General features: G+C 31.0%; 2 protein-coding genes across 2 annotated transcripts; both read right to left on the bottom strand.

Moving 5' to 3' along the window:
- Window positions 1–315: 315 nt before the first annotated feature.
- Window positions 316–9,968, bottom strand: LOC143061390 (uncharacterized). Its single transcript, XM_076233734.1, has 6 exons — window positions 9,887–9,968; window positions 6,955–7,026; window positions 6,357–6,512; window positions 2,185–2,295; window positions 1,021–1,107; window positions 316–332 (listed from the first exon to the last, which is right to left on the bottom strand). Exons 1-6 carry the CDS (start codon window positions 9,966–9,968, stop codon window positions 316–318), a joined length of 525 nt encoding a protein of 174 aa, XP_076089849.1.
- A 2,550-nt stretch (window positions 9,969–12,518) lies between these two features.
- Window positions 12,519–21,754, bottom strand: LOC143078567 (zinc finger MYND domain-containing protein 10-like). The gene is made up of 13 exons (XM_076253427.1): window positions 21,550–21,754; window positions 20,217–20,325; window positions 19,730–19,843; window positions 18,685–18,818; window positions 18,147–18,225; window positions 16,726–16,814; window positions 16,187–16,287; window positions 15,657–15,739; window positions 15,141–15,230; window positions 14,551–14,676; window positions 13,762–13,883; window positions 13,233–13,358; window positions 12,519–12,776 (listed from the first exon to the last, which is right to left on the bottom strand). The coding sequence occupies exons 1-13, from the start codon at window positions 21,645–21,647 to the stop codon at window positions 12,680–12,682; spliced, it is 1,368 nt and encodes a 455-aa protein (XP_076109542.1). The 5' UTR covers window positions 21,648–21,754; the 3' UTR covers window positions 12,519–12,679.
- Between the last annotated feature and the right edge of the window lie 38 nt (window positions 21,755–21,792).

Here is a 21,792-nt window from a genome sequence, read left to right as displayed (position 1 = left end):
GTGGGTTTTTTTCGGCCATGTTTTGAAATTTTTCAATTTTGCCTGATTCTTGCAAAGACTGGCACTTAACTATGATATGTTTTGCGTACTGTTATTTTTCTTTTTATTGTTTTCTGTTTTTTGCCATGACATTGTTAGCTTTTGACATAAGGTTCAATATCACTTTCAGTTTTGGTATCTTTCGCCTTTCTTTTTTAACAATATTTCATTTATTAAATTCAAAGGATTGCCCTTATTCTGGTTCTTATTAGATTTAATTGGAGTAAATAAGAACAACTATATGCAAATGCAATTTAGTTATTTGTGCTTACTAGTTTATTTTAACTCACTATCTGGAGAAACATATCAGAAATAGCAAATTAAACTTGTAATACTGTAAAATCAGAAATTATTGTGATTTTGTCAATTTAGACTTAAATGCTTATTTCAATTTTTGCGATATTTAAAAACATCTTGTTTAAATTCATTTAAAAAAATCAAAATGTGAGTTTAAATTATTGCAATTTTAACCTGTAGCATTTTTAACAATAATAAAACTTCACAATAATTTCTGGATTTACAGTAACCATGCAATCATTGGAAAACTGCTGAAACATAAATATACTGCAATAAAAAGTTTATTGGTACTTTGAAATATATATTTTAACACCTTAATACTGATAAATACACAAAAAAAGGGGTTGCACAGAATGTAACCTTTGTTCTTGCATGGTTTTATGATAATAAACACTATCTATCTATCCTGCAGAGTAAACCTTTTCTTTATTAGACAGTCACATCGAATATAAGTTTTTGATAAACATCCAAGCATAGAATTTCTAGTATAATAGAACTATAAAAATTCAAGTTTCATTTAAATGAACATGACAGCAGATAGGTCTGAAAAATACTTACACCAAACATATAGAAGAATGGCATTTTTGTTTTTGATACCGAATTTAATACCAGTAGCAAGAATATAAATGTTTGATTTCAATGTGCTATCAGAGTTTGGTTGAACAATCCAAACATTTACTATACCTAGCGACTGAGTCCTTCTTTTAGTTTTATTACCTCTCCAGTTATTAACAAAGATCCTGTACTCTAAAGTGGTTGGTATGTCTCCTTCTAAAAATTACACAAAATAAATGCATTAAATTGACCGGTAAACAAATTAAATTTAGTGCAAATTTAGGAGATGTATGCAGCAGCATCATAATTTATAGATTATTTCTAAATGTGTGTTTTCTTTTTGTGTCATATTTGTATACTAGCAAGCAGTAATGCCTTTTAAGTGCTTTTTTCCAATATTTAACTGTTGAACAGTAAAAGAGAAAATGGCAAAACAAGACCTCTGGTATTTTGTCTTTGGAAACAACATATCAAAATTTGAAAAGCATAGGTTAAAGGTTTCATAATCTATTTAAAATCAAAGTGCTTGTGAGCACTGAATGGTAAAAGTTGCTTTAATATTGCAATGTGAACTAAAAATTTTCCATTCAGCCAGATCTTTGAAAATTTTGAATTGGAGTTATCTTCCTTTGTTTATTATTGTACATTTGTAGTTGAACCTATTAAAATGGTTGTGAGTACACATTTATTTAATAGTGTATTTCTTTTAGACAATAAATGAAAATAAAAATAACTACTACCTGCACTTTCTCGATAATATTTTTACAGTGTGTTGTACTACTTTTGGGACAAATTATATCAAAATTATAGAAAACTTCATTGGCTCTAACTCAAATCTTTTGACATATTCCGAAGTGCTAATTTTTAACATTTTTCAGCTGGACCAAATCACTACTTAACTATAAAATTCATGACCCAATTTTTTTACAGTGTAATTTCATCCCTCTTATTGCTATTTAAGGTATAAAAAATAAAGAAATACATTTGAAAGGGTATTAAAAAAAATTGGCAAGCAACACACTGTCCACACTAAGGACTTTATTCGTGGATAACAAAAACAAAAGGACGATAACTCACTGTGTACTCGGACCTAATAACAGATTCATAACTGTACCGATAATATCTTGGTATATCAGTTCATTAATGAACTGCATGACATTGACCTGGCATGCACTTTAGTCCACATTTATGAACAACTTTATATTTGATACAGCAGTCAAAAACTTGAATTCGATCTCCATTGTGTAAATGAAACTTTAAAATTTAACATTATTGAATTCAAATTGCATTTACCATTCTGTGTAATATATTGGTCCAAAGCTAGCTTTAAATCATCTAAGCTGAATTTCATTAACAGAAATTCTTTGGTTTCTGTTTGCTGTGCCTGTGTTAAAAGTCTCCAATCTGAAAAAAAGCAGAGCAAAAATAGAGAAAATTACATTAAACGAATTCTTAATTGCCATCTATTAAATGTATCTCCTTATATTTTTCATTTGACAACTGCCAGTAGAAAAAGTCCTTTGAGAGCGAAGCAACTTTTAAAAATTGTATTCCATAAACCAAAAACTTATTTGCAACGTATAACCTATTATGTAAAAAACATATGATAAATTTGAAATTTTTTGAAAAAAAAGGAATCCCTTAAAAAAAAGTAAACAAAAAATCCCCCCCCCATCTTTTTGAAACCCCCTTGGAACAATAACCCTTAAACTCAATCCTATACTTTCCTTTGTAGTATTGAACTGTGTAGTACAATTTCAGAGAGATCCATACACTTAAAACACAAGCTATTGTCATGATTGTTTGGAAACTAGAAACATGCTTCTTTTTGGCCCTTTTTTGGCCCCTAATTCCTACATATTTTGGGCAATTAACCCAAAACTTAATACCAGCCCCCCTTTATTATATGGTACATTGTGGTAAAATTTCAGAGAGATCCATACAATTACACACAAGTTATTCTCTGGAAACTAGAAAAATGCTTGTTTTGGCCCCTTTTTGGCCCTTAATCCCTAAACTTTGGCCCAGTAACCCCTAAAATGAATCCAAACCTTCTACTTGTAGTTTTAAACATTGTAGTATAATTTCAGAGCAAATGAAATACTTGTACACAAGTTATCCTGAAACTAGAAAAATGCTTATTTTGGGCTCCTTTTTGGCCCTTAATTCCTAAACGATTAGGACCATCATCCCCAAAATCGATCCCAACATTCCTTTTGTGGTATTGTACCTTCTGAAAAAATTTCATAAAGATCTATTAACTGAAACTAAAGTTATTATCCGGAAACCAATGTGTCTTTGGAAGACGCAGACGACGACATCATACATGTCATATCATTATATGAACCCCAAAAAATTTTGGGGTCGTATCAAAAGAATAGATAAACCGAATCCATTTTATGTATATGAAACACTTTTGATCAAACAAATAGTGGCAGACGAAGTCATGCTGAGTTGACCCCTTTCATAATTGAAAGTACCAGAAAAAAACAGATTTAGGTGTCTGATACATTATAAATCATCACCTTAAGTTTCTGACTAAATATATATGAAAACTTTCTGTTGAGAAGTACTGGAGAAAAGTGTGATGGACAAATGTAAATGCAACAAAGCCTAGAGTGTGTGTGTGGGGGGGAGGGGGGGGGTAATAATATTGAAAATTGTGATTAACAAATCTATATCACAGTATTGTTTAACCAGGTGCTCCGCAGGGCGCAGCTTTATACGACCGCAGAGGTCGAATCCTGAACAGTTGGGGCAAGTATGGACAAAACATTCAAGCGTGATACAGCTCTGAATTTGGATTGTGATCAAATTTTTGACATTATATGGGTTTTTTACACAAAACAAATGTCAAGATTTGACAAATCAATTAAAGATTTCTTCTTCAAACTTATTTAAATCTAAAATTAAATAGTTGACACAGCATAGGTTTCTGACACAGAATGAATGTGGTCTAATGAACTTAAAATTTTTTTTTTGCCTTTGAGCAATTCACTATGCTGTTGAATATTAATCCTCTCAAAAAAATGTTTGAAGAAATTTTCTTTTTATTTATGAAATCTGAAATGAGAAAAATTTAACCCCCCCCCCCCCCCCCCATTTTTTTCACATCCCCCTTTCCCTTTTTCCAAAACTGATATCAATTCAAATTTCTAATGGAGTTTGCAACAATAACTACTCTTAAATACATCATAAAATATAAAAATGTAAAATAAAGTGCTTGTTATCACTGAATGGTAAAGATTGGTTGGTAGTAAAAGTGAATATACATTGTATATTGTTTAAAACAATGATTTAAGTTGATTCAACTACTATTCTGAACAAAGAAAGATAACTCCAATTGAAAATTTCTTGCTATTGCACAATATTGTGCAATTAGATATTTCTTGCTATTGCGCAATACTGTGCAATTGAAAATATTTGCTATTGCACAATACTGTGCAATTGAAGATTTCTTGCTATTGTGCAATACTGTGCAATTGAAAATTTCTTGCTATTGCACAATACTGTGCAATTGAAGATTTCTTGCTATTGCTGAATACTGTGCAATTGAAAATTTCTTGCTATTGCACAATACTTAATATGATAATTTTGGATCCTGATTTGAACCAACTTGAAAACTGGGTCCATAATCAAAAATCTAAGTACATGTTTAGATTCAGCATATCAAAAAAGCCCAAGAATTCATTTTTTTGTTAAAATCAAACTTAGTTTAATTTTGGACCCTTTGGACTTTAATGTAGACCAATTTGAAAACGGGACCAAAAATTAAGAATCTACATACACAGTTAGATTTGGCATATCAAAGAACCCCAATTATTCAATTTTTGATGAAATCAAACAAAGTTTAATTTTGGACCCCGATTTGGACCAACTTGAAAACTGGACCAATAATCAAAAATCTAGGTACATTTTTATATTCAGCATATCAAAGAACCCCAAGGATTCAAGTTTTGTTAAAATCAAACTAAGTTTAATTTTGGACCCTTTGGACCTTAATGTAGACCAATTTGAAAACAGGACCAAAACTTAAGAATCTACATACACAGTTAGATTCGGTATATCAAAGAACCCCAATTATTCAATTTTTGATGAAATCAAACAAAGTTCAATTTTGGACCCTTTGGGCCCCTTATTCCTAAACTGTTGGGACCAAAACTCCCAAAATCAAACCCAACCTGCCTTTTAAGGTCATAAACCTTGTGTTAAAATTTCATAGATTTCTATTTACTTAAACTAAAGTTATGGTGCGAAAACCAAGAATAATGCTTATTTGGGCCCCTTTTTGGCCCCTAATTCCTAAACTGTTGGGACCTCAACTCCCAAAATCAATCCCAATCTTCCTTTTGTGGTCATAAACCTTGTGTTTACATTTCATTGATTTCTATTTCCTTATACTAAAGTTATTGTGCGAAAACCAAGAATAATGCTTATTTGGGCCCTTTTCTGGCCCCTAATTCCTAAACTGTTGGAACCAAACATCCCAAAATCAATCCCAACCTTCCTGTTGTGGTCATAAACCTTGTGTTAAAATTTTATAGATTTCTATTTACTTAAACTAAAGTCATAGTGCGAAAACCAAGAAAATGCTTATTTAGGCCCTTTTTGGCCCCCAATTCCTAAAATGTTGGGATCAAAACTCCCAAAATCAATCCCAACCTTCCTTTTGTGGTCATAAACCTTGTGTTAAAATTTCATAGATTTCTATTCACTTTTACTAAAGTAAGAGTGCGAAAACTAAAAGTATTCGGACGACGACGAAGATGACGACACAGACGACGACGCCAACATCATACCAATATACGACCAAAACATTTTCAATTTTTGCTGTCGTATAAAAAGAACAAGAATTTTGTGTCAATATAAAGTAAACCTAAAAAAAGAGTTGATTTTGGAACCACCTCTTTTTAAAATACACAACTCTATAAACATGATAAAGCTGTGATCAAATTAATAAACCATATTGAATGTATATTTCATGGTTCCTGTTATTTTATACAATATTCAAATTATCTAACCTATGCATGTTAGATAATTTGAAGGCCCAAGTCAGGAGCCTCTGGCCTTTGTTAGTCTTGTATGATTTTTAATTTTAGTTTCTTGTGTATAATTCAGAGTTTAGTATAACATCCATTATCACTGAACTAGTATACATATTTGTTTAGGGGCCAGCTGAAGGACGCCTCAGGGTGCAGGAGTTTCTCTTTATTACCAATATATAACATAAATGTGACATAATAGAATAGACAATTCTTTTTTTCACTAATTTGAATACTAATGTTGCACTAATCCTTAATTAAAAAAGAGGGATGAAAGATACCTGGTTACCAGAGGGACAGTCAAACTCATAAATCGAAAATAAACTGACAACGCCATGGCTAAAAATGAAAAAAGACAAACAGACAACATGACACAACATAGAAAACTAAAGAATAAGCAACACGAAAGATTTATGTAATTACCTGCAAGTTTTCCCCAGAAATCACTATCCATAGGACATGTTCCACTTCTATCTTCATAATCTTGAAGGTAAACCACTCCATCCACGTTAGGATGGGGAAAGTTTTCTAACATAAACTTCAGCTCTTCAATATGTGCAGCATTTCTTGGGGGTCTTCCTGTGTTTTATGAAATGAGATATTATGAATTAACCCTATATCAAGCATAGAATTAGCTGACAATGAGAATGGTCGAAATGAAATTACTTTATTATTTTCTTATTGAATATCTCCAATAGCAGGCAATGAACATATTTTCAAATTATGATTGAAAATCTCCAATAGCAGACATAGAACATTTTTTAAACATGTTTCAGAACTGTTTATATTATGTTTATACATGTAAATACAGCAGAAACAAGGAGATTGAGATACAATTATATCTCGTTTAAAAAACATTTTGCAATGTAATTTTGCATCAATTTTAATTATGTCTTTTCAGTGAGCAAATGGTGAGCATCTATTCAAAGTTGGTACTTTAACTAGTGAGATAAAGCTAAGATTATAATGTCAAATGTGAAGAATTAAGTTCTGTGATTGATATTGGCAGCTTCAAAATTACCTGTTAATAATGTTATCAACTCCCTAACTTTAAGTACTATACTGGTGTCACGATTTTCGGTTACTTGTGAAACTGTAAGAAAAAAAGACAAAATGACCACATAAAATTAAATATTCTACACAAAACTGTGTTATGAAACGCGCTTCATACAAAATGTACTTCGGTCAACGCTTTTACACCCCAATGAAGTTACAAAAAGAAGCATTCAATTCTTAAATGACACCTATTATTGTTAACCAGTATAATCACAATATATCTACCTTTAGCACTAACGCAGTAATTCACAAAAACGGCTGTTCTCTGTTTTGATAAACTTATTTATACTGCCAAATATTCTCAATTTTCGACATCAAAACCCCCTGTTTATGTAGGCCAAGATTCAAATACAATATAAAAGTAGATATATTGCAATTATACTGGTTGACGATAATTAAGGTGTCATATTAGAATTCTTAATTTTCTATCACACTAGTGTATCGATTGACAAACATACTTTAATATCTTCCTACCGTCATAAATTCAAAAATTGCCTAATAGTCATTAAAATGGCAATAAATCCTATAAGAACAAAATGAAGGAGTCATATTATTGTTTCTGTGAGTGTGATATTGGAATATAAGTAGATCATGCATTATTGATCACATTTCCTGACTTGTGCCCAACCTGTTCAAAGACAAAGTAGATAGATTTTAAAGCATGAGTCAGACCATTTCTACTCAAAGTATTTAGGGTCTTTGCATTGGAACTAAACACATTTATTCTTAATAAACCAGTTGTTGGCATGACACGGGTTATGTTCTTCTCATATATGTTATGATGGTATGATACTAAATCCCTCACGGGGAGGATTGTGCCTGATATTCATATGATGAAGACATAATTTTTCAATCAGTTTAATTGAGGTCCAGAGCTGGCATGTCAGTTAACTGCTAGTAGTCTGATGTTATTTATGTATAATTGTCATTTTGTTTATTTTCTTTGGTTACATCTTCTGACATCAGACTCAGACTTCTCTTGAACTGAATTTTAATGTGCGTATTGTTATGCGTCTACTTTTCTGCATTGGCTAGAGGTATAGGGGGAGGGTTGAGATCTCACAAACATGTTGAACCCCGCCGCATTTTTGCGCCTGTCCCAAGTCAGGAGCCTCTGGCCTTTGTTAGTCTTGTATCATTTTAACTTTTAGTTTCTTGTGTACAATTTGGAGTTTAGTATGGTATTCATTATCACTGAACCAGTATATATTTGTTTAGGGCCAGCTGAAGGACGCCTCCGGGTGTGAGAATTTCTCGTTGCATTGAAGACCTGTTGGTGACCTTCTGCTGTTGTCTGCTCTATGGTCGGGTTGTTGTCTCTTTGGCACATTCCCCATTTCCATTCTCAATTTTAAGATTTTATCCTTTAAACAGGAACAGAGGTTATATTATCTTCATCGCATAATGATTTTATATATTAAAGCCCACTTCCTTTAGACATGTTAGAATTATTACCTTCTTTATAGAAAGGTCATTAGAACTGAGGACAGAGGTCTTATATTGTAACATTAATATTGAATATTGTAATTTTGTATACTGCTTTTTTTTTATTATTTTTTGTTTTTATTATTATTGTTTTTAAACATGTATTGCCACAGACATTGTAATGTTAAATGACAATTAAATAAAATTATTATAACATCAACATGATCAAAATGTAAACATTGAAAACATGTGAAATATTCCGCGAAATCAGATCTCATACTAAAGTTATTGACATTGTGACATTCAAGACCTGACACCAATAACAATGCTTTCATGTATTTATCAACAACGTTAAATAATCAGTATAAGTTTAACTCTTGATAATTTGTCCAAAGAAATAACTTAACAAAAATAAAAATAAAAATTTACCGAAAGCCATTTTGTGTAGACCAGGTTTATATCACACTTCCTGTATCACCGAGAAACAAAGATGATACCACTGATCCCCAAAGAGCTAAAAGATCATACCACGTTACCTTACATCGTAATGGCAAAATATTCAGTTTGTTTTATTGTGGCTATTATCCGTTAGAAGTATCCCAGTATATCTAAATCGGATTTCTTTAAAACTTTTTACAGTTGGAAGAGAGTCGGCTGAGTTTGTGGTTTAGATAAGAGGTTGTGGTTGTTTATTATCCCTTTAAAGAAGCGACTCGGTATTGAGTTAGTCCTTTCTATTTTTAGACAGGAATTTCCCTTTACATGTAAATATAACCTAGAACGATTGAAGACAGAGAATACTTTAGCAGACTAACAATTGAACCCATTTAGAACAAACACCAACAGGATTTACAGATTGCTATCTTCTGAGTACTTATTATAAAATCCTGTCACTATTGTGTTGTCTTAACTCATGACAGACACCTCAAATAACTATTAATATAAGGTTATCAAACCTGGTATTTTAGTAGAAACTCACTTTAAATGTCTGGCACGTCAGAGAACTTAAAATTGGATCTATTTGTATCATAGTCCGCCCAACAATGGGTAGTTTTTCACAGGTTGGTTTCTTTGGACGACTAACCATTACAACCTGATACTATTGTAGACACAGAATACCAAATTTTAGGACTGATATTTGGACCCTTTGTGTCAGGGGTTAGCATATATACAGTGCAGGGACTTTAGCTACAATTTAGACAAAGGATGCATAATTTTATTAAAGCTGATCATAGAAATTATATCTAACAATTTGCAGTCAATTTTGTGAAAATCAGCAAAAAATACCTTGAAAACCAGGTTAATGTATCATTGGCTTGCATTCCAATAATTCAATCTCAATTGAATCTATTTTCACCTAACCTATAACTTGAACCTTCAGTAGAGATGGGCTATGCTTGTGATCTGCATGTTTAGCTTTAAAAAAAAAAAGATGAAAAACATTTCGATGATTTATTCAACCAACAACAAACCTTGAAATGGGTTCTTGCCTGCAATTGCTGCTGTCTGTGTAAATATATCCCTTATCCACAAAATGTTATTTTCTACTTCCATATGCTACATCGCTGCTCTAAGAAATAGAAAAAATATATCTCAAAGTCTTTGGTTTTACCTTGTCAAGTTAGATACATGACCTATTGATTCAAAACACCATTTTTTTTGTACATTTTATTTGTTTCTAATGTATATCCCAAAAGAGAAATCTAATTATAATATTGGTTTTCATGAAATAATTGGAGGTACTAGTCTTGAATGTAGAGATAAAGGTAGCGTATAGTATGTTGGGATCTGAACAGTTGTATCGGAGAAACAAATATTGTGTTTGTACAAACTTCACCAATTGGAAAACTTTGTTCAATAGCTTCCTTGTAAGCAATGACTGTCTATCATTGTAATCCTGATAGAAAATGCAAGCTGTGGAATATCATATCAACTTGGACTGGGAAGTAAAGGTCTTTTGGTTAAGGTTATACTGTAAATTTGTAAATTTCTTCAACACAAAATACTCTATTTTAACCCCTCCAAAAATTGCGGCTGTATTGGTTTATCAGATTTGTCTAAGTTATATTTTTCATTGCTGTCTGCTTTTTTGTGTGAATTGGCTATTGATGGTTGGTGCAATCAAAAAGATCGGAGAATAATTTATGTTGTGAGACCGCAATACCAATAAATGCAACCCAATAAAGATGCCTAATATTGTGTCTTTTTGTGTAGGGATGTATAAGTACCCGGCCACGTCCACTTGTATTTTTGTCCATCTGATGAGTTAAGCCTTTTTCAACTGATTTTTATAGTTCGTTCTTATGTTGTACTGTAATACCACTATCCCAGGTTAGGGGGAGGGTTGGGATCCCGCTTACATGTTTAACCCCGCCACATTATTTATGTATGTGCCTGTCCCAAGTCAGGAGCCTGTAATTCAGTGGTTGTCCTTGGTTTTATGTGATACATATTTGTTTTTCGTTCATTTTTATATAAACATAAATAAGACCGTTAAGTTTTCTCGTTTGAATTGTTTTACATTGTCTTATCGGGGCCTTTTATAGCTGACTATGCGGTATGGCCTTTGCTCATTGTTGAAGACCGTACAGTGACCTATAGTTGTCAATGTCTGTGTCATTTTGGTCTTTTGTGGATAGTTGTCTCATTGACAATCATACCACATCTTCTTTTTTATATAGTCTTACCATACAGATCACTTTCCTGTTTCCAATAAATAACAATGAATTTTTGATTTATTTTTAGTTACCACAATTTTAACAAACATTTTTTTAAGACAAATAAATTGTATTAATTTAGATTTATTGATAAATTAAGATAAACATTTCAGAATATTTACATATCTAAAAATATTGATGGAATGTAGATTTGTATACATGAAATTTGCACCAACTGAAGACTGATTTTATAACACATGAAATTGACATCAATGATGAAAAAGAAATATCTTCTTTGTAATTCTATGTATATAAATGATGATGATTCTAAAAAATTTTGACATCATGTTTAATGTCCAGTGGCAAGTATTTCATGCATATATGGACAATGTCATTAAAGTTATATGAAAATGCATCTGACTTTATACTGAAGTACTAGAATGACATGCTAAGCTGGATTCTGATACTTCTATTTCAAGAGGGAATACATAATTCTGTCGTCTTTTAAGTCCCTCTCAAATGTTTTGTGCTTAGTGGTCAAGCAGCAAATACTAATTTTCAAGTCTTAAGTTTGATCAAACAAGGGCTCAAATACAGGAACCCATCCTTGTGGTGAGCATGCTACCACAAAACTACAGAAGTATTTTTCTCTCTGTAAAGCCGGAGTTCTTTAGCTTGAAGTATTGTATAGAACTTGTTGAAGACCAATGTTGAAGTCTACAGGTCTTTTAGCTATTTGTGCTGTTGGGTTGCTGTCTGAATACTGTCACATTTCATTTTACTCATATTTATCGTATACATGTACCAAAATATGCCTTTCAAAATCCTGTTATTTATGGTCCCAATAAATATGGGTGATGACTTTAATTAGTACTGTTCAAGGTAAAAAAAACAAATGTTTTTTTTTTTTATGATTTGATAATAAATTCCAACATATATATACATTAGGCCTATTTCAGACAAAAAAGTTATAACAGAGAGGGGAGATGAAACAATAATAATAGTTGATGGAAATGAAATACTAGATTTCTTGTGAAATTTGTACCGGTACTGGTTGTGGATTATAATTTTTTTTTATCCAATTACAAATATATTTTTATCTGAAATAGCCCTTAGCAAATAAAACATTACAAAAATAAAACAATAGTATAAAAAAATAAATCATTTCTATAATGAACACTAACCTCTTGAACATAACAGAACACATTTAAAAAAAGTACAACAATTTCTCAATGCATAGAACAAAACAAACATGATAAACAACTCTTCTCTCTATGTGAAAGCCTGTTTATTGATGTAATCACACATTGTTTTACATTTAAAAAAATATATATATTGGTTAATGTGAATGAAGTTTAAAGTTTTAAATTTGTCACAAAATAAATTAATCTCAATGAAAAAAAAATTTCATGGCTAGAGAAGTAATAAATTTCTTAAAGTTATGTCCCTTTAACAAATGTAGATTATCACAAGGCATTATGCATATGTTATGGTATCATCCAAAAACCATATACAAAACGTTGACCTTTCATGGATTGAAGTAACAAATATTCCTTTGAATAATTAGAGGACCTTGTCATAATATTTTAATTAGATGTGCAACTCTGGTCAGCTGCTCTTCTCTTGTAATTTCAGTTTCTGTAGTGATTCCTGCAACAGGTTACAAGCTGTTTTGTGTTTTGGCCAATGGTTTACTTGGCATTCACTGTAACAGAAAGTTTATTATGAATATGCAACGCTTATTTCAAGTTTAATATTTTAAAAGGCCAAAATATTTTGTAAATCTAAATATTTTTTATGATTTTTTTTTTCTTCAATTATATATATATGAAATATTTGACGCTGGAATTGCAGAAAATCAAGATTGGCCACTTCAATAGAGCATGCATCAAACTAGAACAACTTGTGACAATTAAAATAATAACCAAATAGGCCAAAATATTTTGTAATCTAATATTTCTTTCATTGAAGAAAAAGTAGATACTTTCAATAGAACCAATCACAAAATGTTATTTGACAACTTTAGTTTCTGAAGTATCAAATTTTTAGTTCTTATTTGAACACAAAATCAATATGAATAAAACGAAGGATTCACTATTACTCAAAAAAACATAACAAGCTATGAAATCTTATTCAGCAAAGAATCCCAATGTAAACTTACCGTCTGCAATACCATTCATTTTGACATCTAGAACACCTTTTACTAGCCTCTTCTCCACACATTGCACACTTTGGTGGTTCTGCTATCAAACTCTCTACTGCATCAAAATTGTATGTTTCTGCCCATCTGCAGATAGAATTAAAAAGTATTAAAATACAAATGTTTTAAACAATTTTTTTCTTTTTACAATTAATATAAAGAAAATTAGATAATTTATTTAGAATGAATGTTGAATTGCATGGAAAATATTTCTTACAATTTTGTTGGGGTTTGTGCTGCTTCCTCTTTAGTTTTCTATATATTGTTCTGTACGCTTGTTTGACTTTATGTTGTTATTCATATTTTGTCATGACCCTGTCAGTTTCAAATGTGTTTAAAATGTCTTCTTGTATTCTTCCACCTCTTTATTCAAGTTGATAGGGGAGCACAAATTTTGCTTTGCAACAGGTTAAAATTAACAGATTAAAGTGAAATAACAAATATCAAATGAATATATTGTGTTGTAAAAGAATGTAAAGTAAAACTTTACCGTTTGGCTTGTGCTCTCATATCACTCTCAGATGGAGTGAATACTGTTTTAGATTGTTTCTTAGCAATCTTCTTCCATCTTCCTTCATTTGCTTGCAGAATGTTATCTCTCATTTCTGGTAACTAAAAAGAAAAATATTACATTGATCCTAACAAAAAAACATGGAAGTTAAAGCATGACTTAAATCTACAACCGTATAGTCTTTCTTCTTTTGACAGCTATGAATACGATATAATAATTATGAAAGATTTCCCAATTCCATAAAAAGTATGTCATTTGGAGAGAAAAAAAACGCAAACTTACTTCACCATTATAAACAAATGATCCAAACATCGTTCAATATCTATAGGCAGAACAAAAGAGTTTAGAAAACTGTAGGGAGTTGCAGGCATAGATAACTTTATATACCATGTCCTTTGTTTAGCAGGGGCATACAATTGCTCATTATCACAAAATAAAGTTTTACAAATCAAAAGCTATCATGAGTAAAAACTAATGTGTATGTAGAATATGTTATGTGAATATTTTTTGTTAAAAAATCTAAATAAATAACAACTGCATGTATTAATTAAACTAGTATGGGCTGATCCTTTGCTTGCAATTATTTAGAAATTATAAGTTATGTTGTTGCTAACTCTCCTACCCTTTTCCTTACTTACTATCCAAACAGCTGGACAGGAGGATCCTTTAATATCTACATAATTACTAACCCTTAGTGTGAAGTATAAAACAAATACAAGACATGGATTTAAATGTCCACAATGAAAAACACAGCAATAATAAACCAACCTGTTCTAGAATAAGTTCTTTCTTAACAGCTGGTGGTTCCATCATAGACAGGTGCTCCAAATATCGGAGTAATTCTCCTAGCACAGGAATCTGATCTAACATGATCTCTGTTAGGTATGCTCTGAGCTGTAAATATATATGGATTTTATTAAGAAATCTGTATCATAAATAACTTATTTAGTATATTTCATTAATATACACATCATATGCATCTGACTCGTTATATTAAAGCAATGTCCAAGTTTCCATATATTCTCTTATATAACCATAATTTTCAGTATGGTTTGGATACATTAAAGCAAATTTCAAAAAAGGCTACTATACAACTTATATATTGTGAGACACAATTACTTTGAAAATCTTCTTCTGCAGGGTTCTCAAAATATTGGTAGAAGATGTGTCACAAAACTTATAAACAACTAAGCTGCCTACTTTAAACATTTAAGACCCCTGCATACTTTAATATGTCTCTGAATTATCTATCTTATATGAAAACAATACCCGTTTTAACAGCTTTGATTAGTATTCAAATTAATTTTGAAATAGGTTCTAAAACTTGTAGTCAATCTCAACTATTAAGTTAAATTTACCTTAATTATAACATTTTTTCTGTATGAATCTAGTTCATATTTCTGTTGACATTGTGGGTCCATCAGAAGCTTAAATATGGATAACCACACCTAAAAAAAAAATTTAGAAAATTTATATATATGAGTCTTTAAAAACATAGACCCATTAAACTTCACCGCACGATCCTCTTCTTTGGAGTAAATGTTACACAGTAGAACAACAATAAAAGTGATTGGTATATGACATATTTTTACTTTTAAAGTAAGTTTTTTGTATTACTAATTTGTTTAGGAAACTTATTAAAAACTGTCACCTGTTTTTGTTTATCTTCTGCATAATATATGTCCAAAATAAACTTTTTTCTGGAAGCAAGTAATGAGTTTTCATTGTTTCTTTTGATGTGCAACTAATGCACATTTCTGTTTTTCAATAATTTGTGTTGTTATTATTTACTGTCTAACACACATTTGTCCAACATTTTTCCTGTCATAACTACACAGTCTCTCTTCAATAAATTATTGATTTATTCCACTTACCTGGCCTTCTATTTTAGTGAGTTTTAAACTATCTTCTCTGCTTATTTCCTGCCATTTACTATCTATATATTTAAATGTTTTACCTGAAAATATATTTTTTTTAAATAAGTAAAGAGTTATCTCCCATAGACCTTTTAACTTCTAAAAAGTATAAACAATATTTCACCTAGTGAAATGCTTAATTGGCTGTGCATCTTTTACCTGTCATTTGAGCAATAGCGTTTCTTTTAACAAAATCTGTAAAATCTACACTTTTTTCTGACCATAGATATGCTTTAAACACAGTCTACAAAATGTCACATGTCAGATACAAAAAAGTCAATCAGACATATTTGATTTGAAACCTCACATTTTACCAGTGCTGCTTCAATTTTTCATAGAAGTATCTACAAGCTGAATATACAAAGGGAAATAACTTTTCGTGAGTTACAAAGTCCCTTGTTTTCCTCTACCAAATAGACAAAGTAAGGAGTGGCAAAGGACCGATCATAAATAAAAATTTACACTAAACATAGAAAACAAAAACTGACCATCTTTCTGTCTTGTCCATGGTGGATTTTCTACTAAATGTACCAACAGTATTGGTATATCTAATGTATTCAATATTCTAGTTGTAACGCTTAAAGGTGAACTGAAATATAAAAAAAAATATTCATAAACTGAGAGACTAGAAGCATTCTATTTTTTAATTCATTCAACTATATCAACAGCAAATAAGTAGTTCCCTAAAATATGAACAATTACTTGAACATTGTCTTATATTTCTCTCTAACAAGCACAGTCTTCATAAAAAATAAAACCAATGAAATTATTTGTAGACTTAAATTTGCTTGTTCATTGATTTTTCTGTTGTTAGTTTCTCTTCTGAGCAACACGGATTTCTAGATTATATCAAAATTCATTAAAAAAAACACATCAATAAATGAACAATAAAAACAATAAGGAATCTTTCAACAGTTTTAGTGGATTATCACTAAGCTCGAAGTCACGGAATTAAATTCTGTGAAAAATATTATAAATAAACCTCTTCACAGTATATTAACATATTGTACTTTCTACATGGACTTACTTATCTATACAATCAGTTATATATCTCAACAAGGACAAGGATTTAATACAAATTTCAAAATTCAACTTCTTTTCTTGTTTTTCTAATTCCTGCAAAATAAAAATAAGAGTATTATAAAGATTTGTTAAATACCCTGTGACACAAGCAATACAAAATTGTATTTTGCTATCCGGGAAACTATGTTTTTTTTAATTTAAATTGGTCATGCGAATCATTTACTTTTCAACTGTTCTATATCAATTTGTATATATTTTACTCCTATAAGCCAAGGAAACAGTAGAGCTAAATAGTTTCTTTTGAATGTAAAAATAACAGTAACAAGTGAGGTACATGTATGTACCTGGTGTTTTTTTGTTGTACAAGTACCCGGCCATGTTCACTTGTAGTTTTGTCCATCTGATGAGTTTAGCCTTTTTCAACTGATTTTTATAGTTCGTTCTTATGTTATACCACTGTCCCAGGTTTTACCCCGCCACATTATGTATGTATGTGCCTGTCCCAAGTCAGGAGCCTGTAATTCAGTGGTTGTCATTTGTTTATGTGTTACATATTTGTTTTTTGTTCATTTTTATGCCCCACCTACCATAGTAGAGGGGCATTATGTTTTCTGGTCTGTGCCTCCGTTCGTCTGTCCATCTGTGTGTCCGTTCGCTTCAGGTTAAAGTTTTTGGTCAAGGTAGTTTTTGAAGAAGTTGAAGTCTAATCAACTTGAAACTTAGTAAACATGTTCCCTATGATATGATCTTTCTAATTTTAAGTTTTGACCCCAATTTCACGGTCCACTGAACATAGAAAATGATAGTGCGAGTGGGGCATCCGTGTACTTGGGACACATCTTGTTTGTACATAAATAAGGCTGTTAGTTTTCTTGTTTGAATTGTTTTACATTGTCATTTCGGGGCCTTTTATAGCTGAGTATGCCGTATGGGCTTTGCTTATTGTTGAAGACAATACGGTGACATATAGTTGTTAATTTCTGTGTCATGTTGGTCTCTTGTGGAGGAGAGTTGTCTCATTGGCAATCATATCACATCTTCTTTTTTTAATATGTGACTGCCATATCCCAATTTAACCATTCTTGTTTTCTAAGATTGTTATGATTTTGTTATATTTTTGAACATTTGAATTCCATAACTTAGTTCAGTTGTTATGTTCTATTGTGTGAATAAAACAACAACAAATTTCACTTAAAATAATTAAAACAGTAATATATTATTAATTGTATGTAATTTTATAAACTTGTGACTTAAAAAATCTCACTCCATTGATTGTATGTACTTTTTTTTACATTCTGTTATCTGGAATAGTTACTCTTTTCTAATCTAAAATGTCTGATGTTACTTCTGTCTTTTTAATGTCATATTTCTGATGTTACCATATTAACCTTTTTTACATATTTATAGGAAAAGGTTTATACATACCTCCATATTTGATGCTGAGGACATACTATTTAAGGCATCATTAGTATCAATTTCTTCATCATCAAAATCTTCTACTGTCCTATAAGGATAAAATAAATACTGATAAAAGCTATAAATTGCCATATACTTTATGAAAAATCACAATCTGGACAGTATATAATATTTTAATATAACATAAACAATTTTCTTCACTCTAGATAGATGTGCTAATTCTTAATTTTACGACAATATTTCACTAGTTAAAGTAGCAGGAAGACATATCATTCTACTCCAAAAAATTATTTAAACTACAAACAGCTCTGTTTTTGCTTTCAAAGTCAATGCCTTTGTGTAGAAGCAGCAAATTCAAATTTCAAAGTTTTCGATTTTACACTGTTAAGAAGCAAACAAATATTTGAAGGTATATATAACACATTTTTCTCCCCACAATTTTTTTTTACTTTAGTGAAAAAACACATTTTAAATATTATACACAGTAAAAGATGAAAGTTTAAGACTAGTTACATATGTAGCTGTAAAAGCAGATATTTTTTATTACCTTGCTGTGAGTTGTGTTAGTTTTCTGTAGCAGTAGTCTAATAAATCAGGTATACAATTCTCTGCACTCTCACACATCTCTTTAAAATACATTGTAGTCTCTAGCAGATTCACCAGTGTAGCCTCATGAAATAACTAAAAAATAATAATTAGAGTTACATTTACATGGATATAAGATGTGTCTGTTGATTGAGTTAAGCCATTTCAATTGATATTTATCTATATATAGTGTGTCTTTCAATGTTGTGCTGTTACAAGATTGTTTCGGTTAAGGGTGAAGGTTGGTACCTATTAAAATATTTAAAACCACTTCATTTGTTTGCACCTGTCCTAAGTCAGGAACATGATGTTCAGTAGTTATCGTTTGTTGATGTAGTTCATAATTGTTTCTCATTTCTTGCTTTTTTTATATAGATAAGACTGTTGGTTTTCCAGTTTGAATGGTTTTAAACAAGTCATTTTGGGGGGCCCTTTATAGATTACAGTTCGGTGTGAGCCAAGGCACCGTGTTGAAGACCATACTTTGACCTATAATTGTTTTTCTTTTACAAATTTCGACTTGGATGGAGAGTTGTCTTATTGGCACTCATACCACATCTTCTTATATCTATTTATAGATCAACTTTGTTTCTTTACTTTTGATTGGGACATAATCTTTACAATTAATACCAAAACAAAACTGAAATAACTAGATTTGGTTCACTCTAAACCCAGTTTTTTTAACTAAACCATTTCATTTCAGATTGTCTATTCCAAAACTAAAAGCCCATCAGCAATTTTTCCACAGAGGATCCTTTAAAAGATACTTTCTTTCCTAAAAGAGGTCAGTACATACAGACATATCTTATTTTAGGATACATCTTGAAGCAGACTAGAACATGTCATTCCCAATTTTCTTTCAAATCATTTAAGCGTGTGTTTGTTAGCATAAACCAAAAGTTTATGTCAATATTACTAATAGTAAATACAATCATCAATATATTTTAAATAGACAATACCTTTAGAAAATGTCTGTTCATAATTTTGTGCCTTTCATTTATACTTACAACCATGTATATTGGAAATGTTGTTTTTGGTTCAAATTCCATTTCAATTAGTTCAGTAAATATCTTCTCTTTCCAGATCTCTGTTGTGAGCAGGTCTTTAATCAAAACATCAGTCTGAAAAGAAATATAAAATGCCTCTGGATACAAATGATTTGAAATGAATACAATTTTTATTTTTATATTACTCTAATAACTGTACTGTAATGGCACTTTTATATTATCAATGCTTCCCTGGATACATTTTTTGTTATGACTTTAGCTTCATTGTTGATTACTATGCAATGATTTTGAACTTTTATACATTTTACATACATTTGTAGTTTCTAAATGATTTAATTGTACATTCTTTCAAACCCTGTGCTATGCACAGTAATATCCTTATATAAAAACAATGTCTTTTTTATGATTAAAAAAAGTAAAACCATGAAATTTACTAACTTCACAAAATAAAACAATTTTAAAATAAACATTACATATATACGATTACCTTTCCATATGATATGAGAAAGTCTTTAATAAACTCATCTTCTTGTACAGAGGCATTTAGTACAGCCTGCATATTTATCTTTTCTATCATTTCATGCTGTCTTCCCCAGCTGAAAAAGTAAAATAAACACACTTTGACAGTTCATGAACATTAAATTTCAGTCAATGAATTTGAATGAAAGCAAACTATCCTAAAAACAAGGAATTATTTGAATCTGGAATAATTTTGAATTCTGGAAATTGATTAGTATTATGTATAATGAAAACTAACCCAACTAAACAGGGTTAGCCATGCATGCATGGCTAAGGTCATGGCTAAGGTTAATTTTACTTTCACTATCATTCCAGTATTTACTAACTAACCCCCTTTAGTTGGGTTACTTTTTATCATAAATTTCTCATCATTAAAAATCCTTGTTTAAATAATAAATACTGTATTTTGTGGTTTTATAAATTAATTTATAACCTATTATTTCTGACAGTTCCTGACTTGAGCCCAACCTGTTAAAGTAAAAAAATTAAGACCGTTATACATGTATTCTTGGGATAGTTCATGTACATTTTATATTTTGGGAAACATGTTTTAAGTCATGTAATTTAACAAAAATTAAATTGATGATGCAAACAGGACACATCTATTTAAGTGTGAACAGAAACATCAAAAGACAGAAGTCTTTTTCTACTTATGTCTTAAACATGTTAAATGACAAAAGAATTTTAGCTCTATTGCGAGTGATGGGACTTTATCATGTTTATCCTAACAGTTATGAGAGAGTGGCACATGCAGGCTTAATGTTATCCTTTATCTTTGATGTTTTGTTTTTTTTCATTTGGCAGAAATAGCAATCATCTCACACCTGGCAAAAGAGGTAGCAATTTTACAAGAAAAAAATAACCAGGGAACATGGCTTTTTATAGACTATTATAGTGACTCCTACAAGTTAAAAATCAATCTGAAGTTGTGATATCTTTAAATATACAAAACTATGACCTCTCACGTATTATGGCTATAGTATTTAATGCAGGTTTCTGGAAAATTCCATCCTTAAAAGGGGGTCTCATTGGGGGGTTCCGATCCCGGATCCCGCTTACTGTTTTGTCAGTTTCCCGTATCCCGCTTACACTATGTACATAACTCCATAAGCAATTCTCATTTTTTGTCATTTCCCGGGTCCCGCAGGACCTAATTTCCCGTTTTCACGCCACAATAATTTGACTTTCACGTGTCACGCTGACAAAAAATCGGCAATCCCGCGTCACGCTTAGACCCCAATGAGACCCACTTAAAAAGCTGTAAATGATGGTTGTTTATCATAGCAACACAATTTACTTACTCATAATTTCCTATTTCTGCTACTTTAAATGTATGTAAATGTTCCACATACGACTCTGCCTCTACTGGTAACAAAACCTGAGCATTTTCCGAAGTCATCTTCGTTATAAAATGCTTTCTATTTGGACAAAATATGATAAAAACAATGTGTAACAAAAAGCGTGCAGCCGCTTGTTTGTAAACTTCCGGTCTAGATTCTTCCGAATGACTTTCCGAATAATAATTTTGCAGAATGGCGGGAAGC

Source organism: Mytilus galloprovincialis, chromosome 1, assembly GCF_965363235.1.
Source record: "Mytilus galloprovincialis chromosome 1, xbMytGall1.hap1.1, whole genome shotgun sequence".
NCBI lineage: Eukaryota > Metazoa > Mollusca > Bivalvia > Mytilida > Mytilidae > Mytilus > Mytilus galloprovincialis.
The sequence above is the reverse complement of the archived record's forward strand: the minus strand, read 5'-3'. Positions and strand labels throughout refer to the sequence as shown.

What these genes read in the sequence shown, in the direction of transcription:
- LOC143061390 (XM_076233734.1), bottom strand. Translation starts at nt 9,968, where the DNA reads ATGGAAGTAGAAAATAACATTTTGTGGATAAGGGATATATTTACACAG. An exon ending in AGGCAAGAACCCATTTCAAG is followed by an intron (nt 7,027 to 9,886) that starts GTTTGTTGTTGG and finishes TTTTTCTTACAG; the next exon opens with TTTCACAAGTAACCGAAAAT. An exon ending in GTTGATAACATTATTAACAG is followed by an intron (nt 6,513 to 6,954) that starts GTAATTTTGAAG and finishes CATAAAACACAG; the next exon opens with GAAGACCCCCAAGAAATGCT.
- LOC143078567 (XM_076253427.1), bottom strand. Translation starts at nt 21,647, where the DNA reads ATGACTTCGGAAAATGCTCAGGTTTTGTTACCAGTAGAGGCAGAGTCG. An exon ending in ATAACTGATTGTATAGATAA is followed by an intron (nt 16,288 to 16,725) that starts GTAAGTCCATGT and finishes TTTATATTTCAG; the next exon opens with TTCACCTTTAAGCGTTACAA. An exon ending in ATGAGAGCACAAGCCAAACG is followed by an intron (nt 13,359 to 13,761) that starts GTAAAGTTTTAC and finishes TTCTATCTGCAG; the next exon opens with ATGGGCAGAAACATACAATT.